We start from the raw sequence: 17,301 nt of genomic DNA on the forward strand, positions 1-17,301 counted from the left end.
AGGCTTTCCCACTTGAAACCAGAGCATACTGATTACGATAGGATGCCCAATCTCTCCCTTCTACACACTGAAATCACAGATGGGTCACCGTGCCCAGCTGGCGTGTAACTGAGTGACATCTAAACCTGAGTCTTCTTGGTTGTTCACTAAAAACTGTGCCTTCTGAGTTTCTTCCCTAACTGTTTAGTGACTTGTTACATAAACAGTGATGACATTAACAAAAGGGATTTTACAAATGTGAATTTTTTGGATTTTGTATAATAAAATACTCACTTAATAAATATTTTGCAAATACCTGACACATAACATTACAATATCATGCGTGAGTGAAAAATACATTAAAAATGCGAGGCAGACTAATGGACTTCAATGGAATACAGGATCAAAAATTCACTGATACAGTGTTGGATTGTACATTCCAAGCAAGCTTAAGACACTTATAACTGAAACAATGTGTGGCAACAAACTGAACACAGAAGTGGCTATGAGAACCCTGCCATTTTAATTTAGAGACAAAAGATATATATAAAAAAAACACTCTTCTGTTTTGAGGGAAACAGTTATTTTTTTAAAAAATATATGATTTTTAGCTAACATATTATTATTAAATTTTTCTGTTTGCTTTTGTGCACGTGTGTGCATGTTTGTGTGTGTGTGTGTGCGCCCCTGCACCTGCCATTGTCTCGCTCAGAGCCCAGGCTGGCCTTGAACTCCAGATCACGCTTTCTGAGACCCTCAGGAACTTGTGCCTCTATGTATAGTTAGTTGTTTATACATGCTGCAAAAGCTACTGATCAATGAATTACATACAGAAAACTCCCAGGGGTAATCACTAACTCTAAGAACATACAGTGACCCTGAGTTGTGGATTGCTGTGAAAACTGTACTCTCTTTTCTTTTATTTGCTCATCTGCAGTATGAGAATACATTAGATCAGAAACATTACAGAACTGGGGATTCAACTGAGAATTTACTGAATAGTTGTTGATGAATACTCAAATTACAAATGATTCTTTTAAACAAAAAGTTACTAAACTATTTATTTTGTCCTTCCTGGTCAGAATAATAAACCTTTGGTTTATAAGGTATGGGCATTTTCTACAAGACAGTAACCAAGCTTAATTATGAAATAATGCTAGGAAGTTCTTTGTATTCAAAGATGATAGAAGATCAGAGGTAAAGTCAGGCTCAGCATAGATTCAGACACACACCCATCCGTCAGGACTGTAGATATTCCACAGTACAATCTTAACTTTGTGACAAATGAAATACAGTATTTCCCTAGGTATTGTCTGCAACATACTTTGATATAAAATCAAAAGCCCATTGTCAATAATCTCTTTGGGCTAAAATCTAAAATGTCTTAAAGGCCAGAAACAAAACAAAACAAAAACAAAGAAGAAACTAAACAAAAAATATGTCTAAGCAGTCCTTCTGTACTTATTGTTTACACATGTAAAACCAGCTGAAGATGACAGTAAAAGCTTTTAAGAGGGAGAGAATAGTGCAAGCATCTTTTACCAACTGCAGTTATGTGAAGATGGCTAGCCACTATACCCCTGAATTTGTTAGTGTTATCTTCAGCTCAGATGGTAGGGTCAAAAGGATACCAGCTACTGAGAGAGAGCCAGTATCATTTCTCTTAATGGCCACCTGACAACTGCACAGGAGGCAAGCTGAATGTTATTCTGAACATTTTAGAAAAAAAACCTGTTCTCTTAAGAATGAGGAAGCACAATTTGCTATTCTCATTTTTAAGGTCCTAGTATATTTCCAGAAGCAGAAATGCATCAAGAAAGAATGATAAAAATCACTCTGGCCCCAACCTCCCCAAACACGCATTACTTAGTCTATTTATATGTAAATCACATAGCTGCCATGACTTAGATAATCTAGGCATCACATCAGTGCACAATATCCCAAGCTACTTAAGCTGCAGCACTGCTTGGTGCCCAGAGTTCTGTGACCCACAGCAAATGGAAGGGAGCCAGAAATCACAATTTCCCCTGCAAAAGGAGCCTGCAGCTCAACGATGGAGGATTAATGAAGGCTTGCTTTGATAGGATTAGTTCTTGAGTGGGAACTCAGTTTGGGATCTGATTATCACTGAACCCACTCTTTGTCTGAATGAATCCTGGCTCACAGTATTATTAGAGGCACAGTCACAATCTTCTCAAAGATAATTTTAAAGGAAGAACACGTAAGTAATAATGGAAGGGGACAGTAAGAGAAGGCTCATGGGCATGCTGACCAAGTGCAACTAAGAAAGATGTGACCAAGAGTGTCAGAAAGTCCCACATCCGCTCCATCCACAGCTACTCACTGTCACAGGCTACACAAGTATATTTGTTCTTTACCTGCCCCCCTCTCAAATTCATGGCCTCTTCTTTCAATTATTATTGCTACATATATACTTATGAATTAATATATAAATACCAAACTGCTGAATCCACCCATTGTTGTTATGCTTTTAGGGTTGACCAAGGACATACTGGATAACTGACCAGGGCTCAGCAATGGCAAAAACTCTTTATCGTCTCTCTGAAGTCACTATTTTGCCTGTAGCTCTTCACATTGTTGTTTCTAAAATCACCCAGCTAACTATTTAGTAAAAAGCTTCATTTGCTTACTGTCTGTGGAAAGGATTAGTCGTGGACGGGACTTTTCTATGGGTTAAGATATAGTCGCTTTTACCCTCAGTTTCTTTCTGCGGCCAGATTCTCAGAGAAACCATTACCTAAATGGCATGAAAACAGATGTAGAACAAGTTTCCGGAAATGTGTGGAGAAGCATGACTAGAGGGTCACTATCAGTACCAGTGGTGGGTGTTAGGGGTGTCCAGAGTTTGCCCTGAGCTGTATACTACTTCAAAGGGCACCATTCTATCAAAAAAAAATCAAGTCAAGGTGAAAGCCCTTTAGAAAACAATTTAATAAAACTTTTTTTTTCCAGTAAGCTGACCATGCTCCATGTGCAAGGGATTTAGACAGCACAAACTGAACTTGACGAGTTCAGAGACAAGCGAGGAAGTGACCAAGGCTGCTCACACAAAGTTGGACGGTTAGGGAGAGAGATTTGAATCTGGTAGACGGGAGATGGGTAAATATGATCAAAACACACTGCACAAAATTTTGAAGAATTAATAAAAATATTATTTTTAAGCCCACTTTTCAACGGGTTTTAAACAACAAATAGTTAATAGTAAGCACATGAGGGAACATGAAACCTTCTCTTATGTGAGGACATGGAAAGTAACCACACCAACAGAAAGCTGTAATTTCCATTAGCAACGTGTGCAGACAGCTTATAACCAAGAATTAAAAAAAAACCATTTTTTATTCTATCATTTCTGCTCAACCTAACCACTTCCAACTCACACTCTGCAGTGCACCAGGCACACTTATGTCAGGGATGAAGCCAATGCACCAGGCACACTCACATCAGGGATGAAACCAATGTACCAGGTATACTCACATCAGGAATGAAGCCAATCTCGTTGAGGTGATTACTCAGCTCTGGATCATGGAAGGCGATCATCTGGGAGAACACAGTCAGGTACTCTGAAAGGACAACAACGCTGAAGACAACCACTGACTCCAACTGTCTCAAAGCCTTAAGTAAGTGAACCACGTCTTACGCTGGGTGAGAATCTAACTGCTCCACAGAGCAAGGTACATGAACATATAATTTCCCATTCTGTTACTACTTGAATCACAGTGGTAAGTATTAAATACACCAATAAACAATTCCACAATTTACTTTCAGAGATATAAGTTATTTCTTGAGTCAGAAATTAAACACAAGATAACTGATATTTTCCAATCAAAGTGTACAAATACATTTGCTCTAGTAATAGTAAATATGTTTCTCATTGACAAAAAGTTTAGAAGGTGGAACAGACCTATAAGTAAGGAACAGTAAAAGACAAACAGGCACAGGAGAGTAACTGTGACTCAAACTGCTTTCTATATACAAATTTCAGCATCTTCTCTAGTTGTAAATTTTTTCCTATGTATAATTCTGTTTGGCATATGTAGAAATATGAACTTAATTGGTTAAAAAAAGTTAATAAAAGTAAGTAAATGGTAGGCAATTGAAAATATCTTTTGTTGGGACTGAGAGCTAGCGCGGTGTGTAAAAAGCCTGCTGTTTGCAAGCATGAGGAGCTGAGTTCAGACCCCTAGCGCCCACATAAAAGCTGGGCATCTAAAACCTGAGAGAAGAAGCCAGGCAGATTCCAGGGTGTTGCTAGGGAGCAGGTTCAGTGAGAGACCCTGTCTCAAAAAATAAAGTGGAGAGTGATTTAGAAGACACCTAAATTCACCTTCCAGTATCCATGTGCATGTGCAACAAGCACCTGCACACACACACACACACACACACACACACACACACACACACACACGGGGGTGGGGTAGGGTGGGAGGGAGAAGACGGTAAAAGTCCTTGTGTACACAGGTAAGTATAGGAGAAGACAGGAAAGTTAAACACTCAGGCTTATCTCTTCAAAGGAAGGACATGTTTACCTGTCCTTTCCTGAACACTGGGAAAGGTAGTTTACAGTCTGGTGATCCTTTGCTATCTGTAGGGCCAGGCTTCACTGGAATCGCCCAGAATATTATGTTTGTTTATCCAAGACTTTTACCCGAAATCTTGAGCATTGCTTCTTGGTCCACAAAACTGTCCTTATGAGAGGTGCCTCCTGTACTTTACAACAGACTAAGTAACTTCGGTTATCTTAGGCCTGGGCAATCCTGACTCCCATGGGCACCATGCTTACCTCAGTCAAGCTCCCTAGACCCTATCTTCAACACTGCTTCTGAGTCAACAGAACCCATCTTTATGGAGAAACACATATCCAATTGTAAAAGAGTTTCAATGTAAACATGTCTTAGGCTTTGGTGAACACATGGGACAAAGTCAATTGTCACCAGAGAACTTTTTTTTCAAAACTGTGCTGTCAGACTGCTTGTTTAAGCTCATGATGGCTATCTGAGTTGAGCTGAACTGAATTTCATTCTTGTCTCTGCAGATTACTTCACTGTTGGCTATAGAACTTGTAGGGACCCTCTTAAACACACACACACACAGACGCACACAGACACACACAGACACACACACACACCCTTTTTGTTTATTCTAATTATGTTACAAGTTGTAGGGTTCAATATTAAGAATACATTCTAACTTTCCCCATTGTTTCAATAGGTTACTATTTGTACCAATTTACTGATTACATACTAATGGACCTAAACACGATTGTGTCGTAGCATGTGTTCTAAATCAATACCTTTCTTTGTTAAAACAGAACCGAACACCAAAATTAAAAGGCTGTAACCTCAGCACTTTGTGAGGAGAGGGAAGAGGACTGTAACACCTACCACAGCCTGAGCTACAAGGCAAAACTAAACAAAGTACAGCAAGACAAATGACCTCAGTTTCTCTTTTTGAAATTGAAATAATAACAATAAAAATTAAAAACTTTCCTTTGATAATCTACATTTTCTCTGACAAAATAACTGATTTTTAAATGAATTATTTGGTGAAATATCTCTAAAAATAATGTTTCCTTGCTTTATCAGTTTATGTAAGTATCTGTGTTATTTCAAGAAATAGTAATAAGTAAAAGTAACCTATTACTTTTCTCAACTAATGCTATTCCTATTTTTTCCTTGTATTTTACAGTTACTTGCTTATAAATACTGTGTGTACTTTTAATAAGTAGAATCAAGTCAAGCAAAGGAAATGTCAGCGCTGTACTCAATTCAATGACATAAACAAGTCCCACACTGGGACCTAATGTGAGCATTGTTTACTAATTCTAGATAAAGAATGAGATGTTCAATTAACACATTTCTTGATTTACTCTTCATTCAATTTGCCCGTTCCCACACTTTAGAACAAAATACTATAATTTCAATGAATTCAAGAGTTACAAATCAAGCTGAAATCCCTCGGTAACTTTGACATTTATCTTTTCTTTAACTGCTTTCCCACCATCGCTTTTGGTGTATCCATAATTTCAATTTACCCAGAAGCCATCAGTATGCACCATGAGCCACCACAAGTGATCAATTGTATATTGATAAGCTATAGTTAGTAACTTTCAACTTCTAAAAAGCGTGTTTCAGTTTAAAGCAGAAACTCATGCCTCAGGCAATTCTCCACAGCTACAAAAGGGTTTCTTAAAAATTACTCCTACTTAAGCCTGATAAACTTACTATGTGGTCTTATCCAGCTAATTAAGGATTTACTGGAAAACCCCCACCCATATTTCCCTTGTGATCTGCCAAATATGAACGGCTAGATTTATGCCAGCATGCACATACTCACATAAACAGATATATACTAATATACCATTTATTATTATTGTATTCAATGTAACTCACATATGTAAATATAATTTATAATATGGCAAAGTTTGGGCTATGGAAAACAAGCTTTCAAATGCAGCTCAGAGTGAGCTCTCTATTTCAGGGGGAACATGAGAGTATGTGAAAACTGTATCATCTTATGCATTCTCTCCTAATAGAATTTAAAATTCCTAAAAGTTACAACAAATCCACCTGCACATATTCTTTGATTTGAGATAAAACCAAAGGAAATTAATGGTCGTTACAAGGAAATAGAGCAGTGGTTAGATTGAAATAAAAGACCCCACACATGTTAACACTATTGTGTCTATCCATCTTATATGTTTGGGTGTTTTGTCTGCATGAATGTCTGTAGACCATGTTATGACTGGTGCCCAAAGAGAAGATGAGCAGAGGACATTTGTTCCTCCGGAGCTGGAGTGAGAGAGTTCTGAACTAGCTCACAGGTGCTGGATACTGCATCCAGGTATTCTGAAAGAGCAGTGCTCTTAACTATTGAGTCTCCAGCCCCTAACGACCCATTTTAAAGGGATATTAAAAATGCTAAAGCACTATAAATATTAATTAAAAAATGATGAAAATATGACTCAAGGTTCTTAAAACAGTCTCAAAGGTAGTATTTTCTAAAGGTGAACACTATTCAGGCTTTTTAAAATGAAGATATTCATAAAACCACCCTAAAACATCAAGTGTAAAACCAAATATAACTTCCTATATTTTAATAAGAAAACATATTTTTATTTCTTGACATAAGGTATATAATGATAAAGAACTGTGCTTTCTAATTTCTGTATATTAAATTTTACTGTTTATTAAATACACTCTTTTATTTATTAAATACACTGCAATTACAATCTTAATGAAATTGATATAAATCTCACCTAATAATACCATAATTTTTATGGCTCTTTATAAATAAGCTGTATTTGTTTTTAAAACACGCACAAAATACATTGAGAAATGAAATTTCAAAATCTCCATGCAAGTATCTGTGCTGGTTTCCTCTCTGATCAGCATTTCAGCACTGACTCCCTTAGCAGGAAAAAGCAGAGGTGAAGGATGCAGATGACAGATTCAAAGCAAATGACTGTGTCTGCTTACTGTTCAGACATGACATCCATTTGCTAACTACTGTTTCCCACAAGGTTTCTAGTTTATCCTGAGGCTGATGCTCGCATCAAGAGGGAAAGATGCTACTGGAGTCAAGTATACCTCCTGTTCTAGCATGCCAGAGGCAGGAGGAACAAAGCCTGCTTGAGCTACACACCAAGCTTCAGGTCAGCCGCCTACGGAGCCAAAATCCAAGCCAGTCAATCAAAACAGATACAAGGTATGCTGACTCTGGGCACTCCAATTAGCAAACAACAGTTATTTCCCACTAAGAAAGTTGCAATAAAGGCTTACCTCCTTACTAAAGCCAGAGAACAAGCATAAATCCTTGTAATGAATGGGAAGGGAGGGTCAAGAAAAGAGAAACATGATTTCTCAAACGTGGTTTTACTGGGCTTGCAGCAGCGCCTCACACGCTAGGCAAGCACTCTGCCACTCAGCCTGGACTGAGGGTTCCATACGTGAACCATCCTTTCTAAGTAAGCAAGCAAGTTCACCTTGTAGTCTTTCCAGTTAAGATCAAACATTTTCTATACTGGAAAAAAATCTAAGCTTTGTATTTTATTTTTTCCATTTAGCTTTATCTTTCCATGTGAACATACCTCGATCTCGATCTTATAAAACAATTACATTGTTGCCAAATTTCATTGGCTAGTGTATGCATATACTGTAAGCTATAAAAACTATTTTCAATATCACTAAACTCTAATGAATAGACTCCTCCAAAATAGCTTGTTTTCATTTTAACTGGTAGAGACAAGGTCTAGTTCTCAAAGTAACATGTCTGCATCTGAATTGAGAGCAGATATTAAATAGTCATCAGAAAAGGACCATAATCCCTTGAAAAAAAATAAGGAAAAAAATCCTGACACCACTTCTTGGGTTTTGGTGGTGAAGCATCCACAAAAGCCACTGGGTCAAAACTATCATCCTGAAGATTGGTCTTTTGATAGAAATGTGTTTCCATATGAAGACAGGAAAAGGCATTTGCTTACCTTGTATTACATGTGAGTTGTCTTTCAAGAAGAAGTTATACAGGTATTTGGGAATGAAAGCAGACATGCATGCATACGCCAAGGCTAAGAGAGAATAAAGCAACCCCACAGTTACCAGAGTAACGAGCAGCTCTTATTCACTCAGCACACACTCTGTGAGTCTACTGTTAAACACAATTATGATATAAACGCTGGAAACACAAAGTTATAGGGAGAAACACTTCTGATATTTAAAAAGGAGACACTGAAAGATAAACATTCCAGTAATTTCAATTTCAAATTGCTATGGCAATCATTATCCTACAATAATAAAACCTTAATTGCCTAGACTTTATTATTTCAACTTCTAAGCAATCATTATTAACAAGGTGCAGAAACTTCATAATCCTTAATTACTATTGATACAAGCAAAATTCCTGGACTTAAAAGTACTAGTTATAACCTGTACTTTCAAATACAGATCTTTTATTACTCTTGGATCCAACTAATAATTGGATATACCTGAGTAAGCCCAGCAAAAACAAGATCAGACTAGTGAGTGAGCTTATCAGAAAAGAGCACTATAAAGTCAAAGAAAGAAATCTAAAATTTTCAGTATTATTACAATTCTACTCAATTCCAAAAATTCTTATTGCCTACTAAATGATAGCATATGTAAAATGGAGACTCAGAGGTAAGATGCCTGTATATTAAGGTAATATAGGATATCATACTACATGAGTGAGAATTCTAAATTTGAGTGTATCTCATCTAACAGAGTTGTTTAAAAATCTACTATAAAAGGTCCTAAAACAGATAGAAACCAAAACCCTGCCATTAACAAAAAGCCTGTCCCACAAAGGTTGGCAGCACTGGCATATGGGTCCATGAGAACAAAACAGACACAGGATCAACCTGCTGGTCCACAGAGTGTTGCCTAAGATCACAAAAGGCACGAAGAAGTCTCCATTAAACAAGTATGTTTGGTATAATATGTGTTGGATATACAATAAGGGAGAAACCTAACCAATATTGATTGGTTTATAAATTATTTAGAAAATATATTTAATAGTAATTTCTAGAAAAGTCAGTATAAAATCTTCCACCAAAGATCATAAAAGTGGTCATAAGAGTGGGTAATTAGCAGTTCCCACCACACTGTCAGAAATGGCCTTATGGCAAGGAATACCCTTTAATACTCAACTAATTATTTTCACCCTCTAAAAGGAACTAAAACAATTTCACAATATTTTATGATATGTGCAAGGTAAAATATAAGAATTTTAAAATAAAATTTCTGTTTTTCAGCCTGATATTTAAGAACAATATGCATACTGATTTCTCAGTGATAGGAAATCTTACCTTCATTGTTGAAATTTAGATACAGGAATGGAGCACAGAGTGAGTCAAGACCTGATGAAGGAAGTTGAAACCAAAGAGAGAAGTGAGTGCCTTCCAGCAGAGCTGCAGAGCCCCACTCCATTCCCGCCTTCCTCCAAACAGATCAGGCACTGTGCCGATGTCCGCACAGAAGTGTGTTCTGTCAGTAGTTACTATGCAGAATAAATAGGGCCTGACATGTCCCAAACAAGGCGAAGCAACAGTGACATAAATTATGTTGGAGGCTTTGGATCCAGTCAAGTCTGACCCAAACCATGTGTGAATTTGATAATTATTTGGCCTCTTCATGTATGTCTCCTCATGTAGGACATGGATCTTTGTCATGTAAGCCTTTTCCCTTCAGGATTATAAAGTAAAGTATATTTATATTATTGATAATAGTGCTTTTAATCTGTTAACACTCAAATTGGACCTATAATGGGTTAGGAGGAAATGTACTCTCAGGTATGCTGGGCAAAAATAATCACACCTTCACAAGTGGTCAGTAAGCAATATAAAACTCAAAAACAAAAACCCTGCTCATAACAAAACACTCAACAACAGCGTGGGATTGAATAGATTTCTTATTTATGAACTAATGATCATAAAGATGATAATGGCGAATGAAGAAAATCCAGGCTTATAGACACTAATGACACTAGAGAGAAAAAGGAAACAAATAAAATGAGCAATTTAAGGTGATAGAGTCCATTCCTAGTAACTACAGTAATTATCTATTGGGAATACCTCAGTGGTAACACTCTCAAATAGCCTAACAGCTTTTATGGCATGAGTTATTTCACTACTCTGGTAAGATTAAAACTGTTTCCACAGATTAGACTCTGTTTTCCTGTCAATGCCACTGAAAGCTGTTGACTTTTAAATATTATGTAAAATGATATCTCCAATGCATTTAGACCAAGTTTGTTTAATAATTTATTTAAAGTTAACATCTTCAAAATGCACTGGAATTCTAGAGGCTTTCCCCCCTTCAAAATGAAAGAGAAAAGACTTAAAGAAAAATCTTAATAACTGAAATGTTACCTTGCCAGTACACAAGATCAGGATGAGAAACTACCCAAGCTTTCAGTACACGCCGGAACTTTGCATGGCCTTCTGGTGATGACAACAGCTCGTCATACTGATGACAGCGAGGAATATCCACTTCAATCTGTAGGCAGCAAAGCAGGAGGTGCAAGTGTAACAGATGATCACACACACCTCTAGCCCTTGCTTCTTCAGCACGTGTAAGAGACTGCTTCAGAATAATTCACCTTTATAATCCGTTAATAAAGTGTACGGGTTTTTAAATTAATCTTTGGAAACATCACACATAAGTTTCTGAGTATAAGAGAAACTCTTTTTCTAATAACACATATTTTGGGCAATGGCAGAATATTCATAATGAAGGGAAGAGATAAAGAGTTGGGAGAACTGTCTTACAACACCTTACTTGTCTGTCTGTGGGAATCGGAGTGTCTTTATCGATGGCATCATACTTGGCATGAATAGCTCCCTGCAAAAAATAAAATACATAAATTCCCTACATCCTTAATAAAATTGGAAGTACACATTCATATGCTGGGATCATAAGTATTTTAATTTTATAGTTTTTCTAAATTTGGAATACTTGCATAAAATTTACTGATACAGTGTCTCTAATCTAAAAATGGAAAATCCATTTTATTTTTTCAGCAAGATATCAATACTCAGAGCTTTTATTTTTGAAATTTTTGGATCAGTGATCCTTTTACAGAAAAACCTGTTTCTTACAAAAAATCTAATTTTGAAGACCTACCTAAATATGGATAGCTACATTTGAACTGAAGTTTAGTCCACAATTTAGAAATTCTCTACGTCTCTGACCATGTCTGATGAAGGTCTACTTTGGTGAGGTGGACTGTTACCTGGTGTGTTGATGTGTGCCTGCAATCCCAACACTCAAGAGAAAGAAACAGGTAGATGCTGTGACAACACAGTGAGACCTTACTTCAAAAAGAAACAAAAACGACAACCAAAGAACCCCTCTGAATTATATATACCAAAAGGTAAATGACCTTAGAGGTCACTTAGCTAGAGAGCACACCAAATTGCCATTTTCTATGCATTCCTAACTCATTAATCAACATTTTCACGAAGACGATATTATTTTAGAGAGAGGTTTATCTTATCAAAAAATTTTCTGTTAAAGCAGGTGAGGCAGATAACTTGCCCAGAAGAATGATAGTAGCAGGAATATTTGGGTAAATATGCTGTGATCAGAGAACATCAGGCTCATTAACATTTCTTAGTTACAGCAGCACAAAGAATATCTGAATATACTACTTTAAATTTCAATCATGTTCTATAGGATCACTCATGAAAAAGTTCTTATTTATATGACTTACTATAGTGGTAGAGAAAGCCAAGAATTATTTACATACATTTTTGAGAGATATCTATCAATAATGGGTTTGGAAAGCCTGACAATGTGAGTCTTTCGGGACTGAAGTATAGTATAGTTCTATAGCACTAATTATTAACATGTGGTAAAAAGGTAAAGGTTGCAACAGGCAACCTTGTGAAGTAAACAAACACATTCAAAGAAATTTGTAGAATCTCATTAAGAGAATCAAGAATAGAGAAAAAAAGTGCCAACAGAGGTCCATAAAGGTTAAAAATAACTGAGGCCACACTATAGGATGGGCCCCACTCGGGAACAATTGGCTAACACAAATGCACTTCATGCTTTTTGTTAGTCTGTTTTGATTTGGGGGGAGCAGACAGACAGACACACCCCCAGGCAGACAGACAGACAAATAACACACTCTCAGTAATGAACAGGAAGTTGGATGGGAGGTAGAGAGGATCTGGGAGGACTTGGATGGAGTAGGAAAAACAATATGAAAAATACATTGTATAAAATAATTTAAATAAAAAACTTTAAAAAGATTAAAAATTGTCAAGGGCACTAAGATGGTGGCATATATCTATGAGAGAACACAAGCAGACAGAGTGAAAAGGAAATTGGTAGGAATTGAAACAATGTGGCAAGGACTTGCCATCATCATGACTTGTCACCAGACTCTTCTGAGAACACAAGCTTGGTGAATAACCCTGTACAGTGTGCTTTCCCTCACTGCCGGGGATCAGGTGTAGAAGTCAGAGCAGATTTTTCTCTTGGCAGGCTGGCCAAAGTGGAACAGCTATGTTAAAAGCCACTAAATTACGTTCATAATTTTGACAAACCACAACTGAATTAAAATATTAATCAATTTGGAACCACTTATAAATTAAAGTTATATTTAAAAAGGAACATACTTCATAAGAAGGATGGCACTTAGAACTGAGAAAATTTTACTAGACAACTGGTTTAAAATAATAATGCTATTTCCCATTGGCACTAATAAGTACAATATTAAAGAACATCAATATAATTATTTTTATACTCTATTCTTTTCAAATATTTTCTACTTAAAATAGTTAAACATTCTCATGAAGGCTGGATGCCCCAGTGGGTGGGAATTTGAGGGTGGGGAGGTGGGAATGGGGGGGTTGGTAGGGGCATATCCACAGAGAAGCAGGAGGAGGGGTGATGGGATAGGGGGTCCCTGGGTGTGTGTGGGGTAATGGGGTAAGGGGATAACATATGAAATGTAAATAAAACATCCAATAAAAAATAGTTAAATATTTTAACATATAATTTTCTATTAATAGAAGTAAAATTATATGTAAAGCATTATAGTTTTTCTGAGATAGGATGCTTCCATATAGTCCAAGCTGACCTTAAACTCATAACCCACTGCAATAGCCTCCAATGCATTTGGAAGATAAACATGAATCCCTATACATTTTATATTCCTTCTATACACTACTTATCAATTTACACACTTTTTGCTTTCCTACCTCAACTCCCAGAAGAGCAGCCCAGGTTAAACCCCTCATAAGTGGAGGGATGTCAACTCTTGCTTCTTTCCAGATTTGATTTTTTTTGTATGGGTAAGCCTATGATAAGATAAAAATGGTCAAAAATTAAAATCATATCAAGGATATTTATTAACAAGAATACAATAAAACTAGAAATCAATCACCAGAAAAAGTTTGAAAATGATACAAATACATAGGAAATCAACAGTATACTATTGAACTATCAATGAATCCAATTATGAAGGAAATTAAAATATTTTTTGACACAAACAATAATGGAAACAACATATCAAAAACCCATGAGATACAGTAAAATAAGCTCTACGAGGGAAATTCACACAAATCAGTAACCACATCAAACAAGCAAAACCATTTCACAATGAAAATCTAAAGGAACTAAAAAAGAGAACATGCCAAACTCAAAGCTAGAAGAAAGTCAATGATACACATTAGAGCAAGAATAAATGAGATAAAGTCCACAGAATAGTAAAAAAATAAATAAAATGGCTTTAAAAATAAACAAAATTATTAAGCCCCTAGCTATACTTTAAAAGAAGAAAGAGGAGTCTGGAGATGGCTCAGTGGTAAAGATCTTTTTCTACATTTTCTAAGGACCAGAGTTTGGTTCCCAGCACTCACATGTTGACTCACAACTGCCTATAACTCCAGTTTCAGGGAATCCCATACTCTCTTCTAACCTCTGTGAACACTGCACACACACTGTGCACATACATACATTCACTCAGGTGTTCTCTCTTTCTCCCTCCCCCTCTTCCTCCCTTCTCCCTCCTCCTCCCTCCCCACAATAAATGAAAATCAATTCATTAAAATAGAGAAAAGTTTCAAAGAAAACCAGAGATAAAAGGAAACACATGTGACTGATACCACAGAAATATGAAGGATTGTCAGAGATTAGGAACAACTATAATCAGTAACTTTGATAAACTGGAAGGAATGGACAAAGTCCAAAGTGGGCAGCACATACGCTTTCAAGATGGAATGACGAACAAGTTTAATAAAATAGGTTATCAGGACTGAATCCAGAGTAAATAGATTCCCATTTCCATGTAAACTCTAGGACTAGACATTTGAATATTACCAAATGCTTAGAGAAAGCTAATTATCAATTCTCAAATTATTTTTTAAATACAAATAGGAAAAATTTGTTTAAACTTATTCTAGAGCACAGCGTTACCCTATACCAAACCCGGACAAGAAAACTATAGGCCTGCATCCCTAATGAATACAAAGCACATTTTTTTAACCTAATACTATAAACTGAGTCCCATAGCCCATGAAAAACTCAGAATAATCCAGTGGTATTCATCATATGATGACTCATCACTCACAAAGCAAAAATGGAATACACATATTAACACAATGAAGAACAATAATCATATTATCCTATCAATAAATACAGAAAAAATTTAACCAGATCCATCACCATGCCCATGAAAAGATTATTTACAAACAGGATGGAAAAGAATATGCCACAGTATATGAACAAGCCCACAGCTAACAGTGCTTCACATTGAGAAAAGCTGAACACATTCATTCTAAGATGTGGAATAAGACAGAGATGTCCACTCTCTCTCTTTTTATCCGGAATGTTACAGCGATCCTAGTCAGTGATCAGGGAGGACAGAGAAGTAAAGGCCATGCGAACTGTGTACAGAAACATGATCTAGGTGTACAAACCCCTAACAATCCCTCCAAAAATGTATTAGAACTAGTAAACAAGCTCAGTGAAGTTTTAGTATATGAAATCAACAGATTGCCGGGCGGTGGTGGCGCACACCTTTAGTCCCAGCACTTGGGAGGCAGAGGTAGGCCAGCCTGGTCTACAGAGTGAGTTTCAGGACAGCCAGGGCTACACAGAGAAACCCTGTCTCAAAAAAAAACCAAAAAAAAAAAAAAAGAAATCAACAGACTAAAGTCAGTTTCATTATAACAATAATGAAATATCTGTAAAAAAAAAATCAAGAAAGGAACTATTTAAAATAGAATTTATAAATTTTATTTTATAAGTTAGTAACTAAATTTATAAAATAAATTTAATAAAAATATGAAAAAATCTGGGCTCCACGGTGGCCCTGCCTCTCAGGGCCGTTAGACCCTCTCTGACTAACCCAAATCAATTACAGCTACTACAATATTGGCCCCTTCTCTTCCTCGGACCTTTATAATTGGAAAGCTAACCATCTCTCCTTTTCTCAGGATCCTGCCGGACTTACAGGACTGGTAGAGTCTCTGATGTTTTCCCATCAACCTACCTGGGATGATTGCCATCAGCTCCTACAGACCCTGTTTACTACTGAAGAGAAGGAGAGGATAGTCTCTGAAGCTCGGAAAAATACCCGATGATGAGGGGCACCTGACCCTAGATGAGGCCATAATTAACCAGAGATTTCCACTGACTTGTCCCAACTGGGATTACCACACTGCAGAAGGTAGAGAAAGGCTGTCCACGAATCACCAGGCTCTGGTGGCGGGTCTCAGAGGGGCCTCAAGAAGGCCCACCAATTTGGCTAAGGTAAGAGAGGTCATGCAGGGAGCGGATGAACCCCCCTCAGTGTTCTTAGAAAGACTCATGGAGGCCTATAAGAGATACACCCCTTTTGACCCCATGTCAGAAGGACAGCGGGCTTCTGTAATCATGGCCTTCATTGGACATTCTGCCCCAGATATTAGAAAGAAACTACAACGTATTGAGGGGTTACAGGATTATACTATTAGAGATGTAGTGAAAGAGGCAGAGAAAGTTTATCATAAGAGAGAGACAGAGGAAGAGAAGAAGGAAAGGGAAAAGAAAGAAAAGAGAGAAGATGAAGATAGAAGGGAAAAGAGACAAGAAAAGAATTTGATGCGAATACTGGCCGCAGTAGACCTGGGCGACAGGAAAAGGCAGGGGACAAGGAGACCCAGGAGGATAGACTGGCCACAACTAGAAAAAGACCAATGTGCATACTGCAAGGAGAAAGGCCATTGGGCTCGAGAATGCCCTAAAAAGCCAGGGGCGAGAATACTGTCCTTGGAAGATGATGATGAAGATTAGAAGAGATGGGGCTCGGCCCCCCTCCCCGAGCCTAGGGTAACTTTGAGAATGGAGGGGACCCCCACGAATTTCTTAGTCAATACAAGAGCAGAATACTCAGTACTAAAAAAACCTCTGGGGACAGTAAAGAACAAACGAACTCTGGTAATTGGGGCCACCGAACAAAAACAGTATCATTGGACCACCTCCCGGAAGGTAGACCTTGAGAAGAACCAACTGTCCCACTCATTTTTGGTAATCCAGAGTGCCCTACCCCTTATTGGGCAGAGACTTGTTGACAAAACTAAAGGCCCAAATCGCTTTTACCCCCACTGGACCAGAATTGTCCTGGGGGACAGAGATACCCCAAGCCTTAATACTGTCCCTCCAATTAAGAGAAGAATACCGGCTATACCAAGAAACAACAGAGCCCCCTGGAGGGCTACAGGACTGGTTAATTCGATTTCTCCAATCTTAGGCTGAAACAGGGGGGATGGAGATGACAAAACAAGCCCCCCCCCCC

At 37.4% G+C, this 17,301-nt stretch overlaps 1 protein-coding gene across 1 annotated transcript in view; it reads right to left on the minus strand.

The window, feature by feature from the left end:
• Tbck (TBC1 domain containing kinase) overlaps positions 1 to 17,301 on the minus strand; it is a 149,582-nt gene that overhangs the window by 87,049 nt on the left and 45,232 nt on the right. The window contains exons 15-20 of the mRNA XM_028760363.1: positions 13,724 to 13,822; positions 11,292 to 11,354; positions 10,883 to 11,009; positions 9,821 to 9,871; positions 8,480 to 8,563; positions 3,475 to 3,560 (exon numbers count right to left, since the gene is read on the minus strand). Of these exons, the coding sequence (XP_028616196.1) occupies positions 3,475 to 3,560; positions 8,480 to 8,563; positions 9,821 to 9,871; positions 10,883 to 11,009; positions 11,292 to 11,354; positions 13,724 to 13,822 (510 nt within the window). The remainder of the gene's footprint in view (positions 1 to 3,474; positions 3,561 to 8,479; positions 8,564 to 9,820; positions 9,872 to 10,882; positions 11,010 to 11,291; positions 11,355 to 13,723; positions 13,823 to 17,301) is intronic.

The sequence above is a fragment of the Grammomys surdaster genome, unplaced genomic scaffold (assembly GCF_004785775.1).
Source record: "Grammomys surdaster isolate TR1022 unplaced genomic scaffold, NIH_TR_1.0 126531, whole genome shotgun sequence".
Lineage (NCBI taxonomy): Eukaryota > Metazoa > Chordata > Mammalia > Rodentia > Muridae > Grammomys > Grammomys surdaster.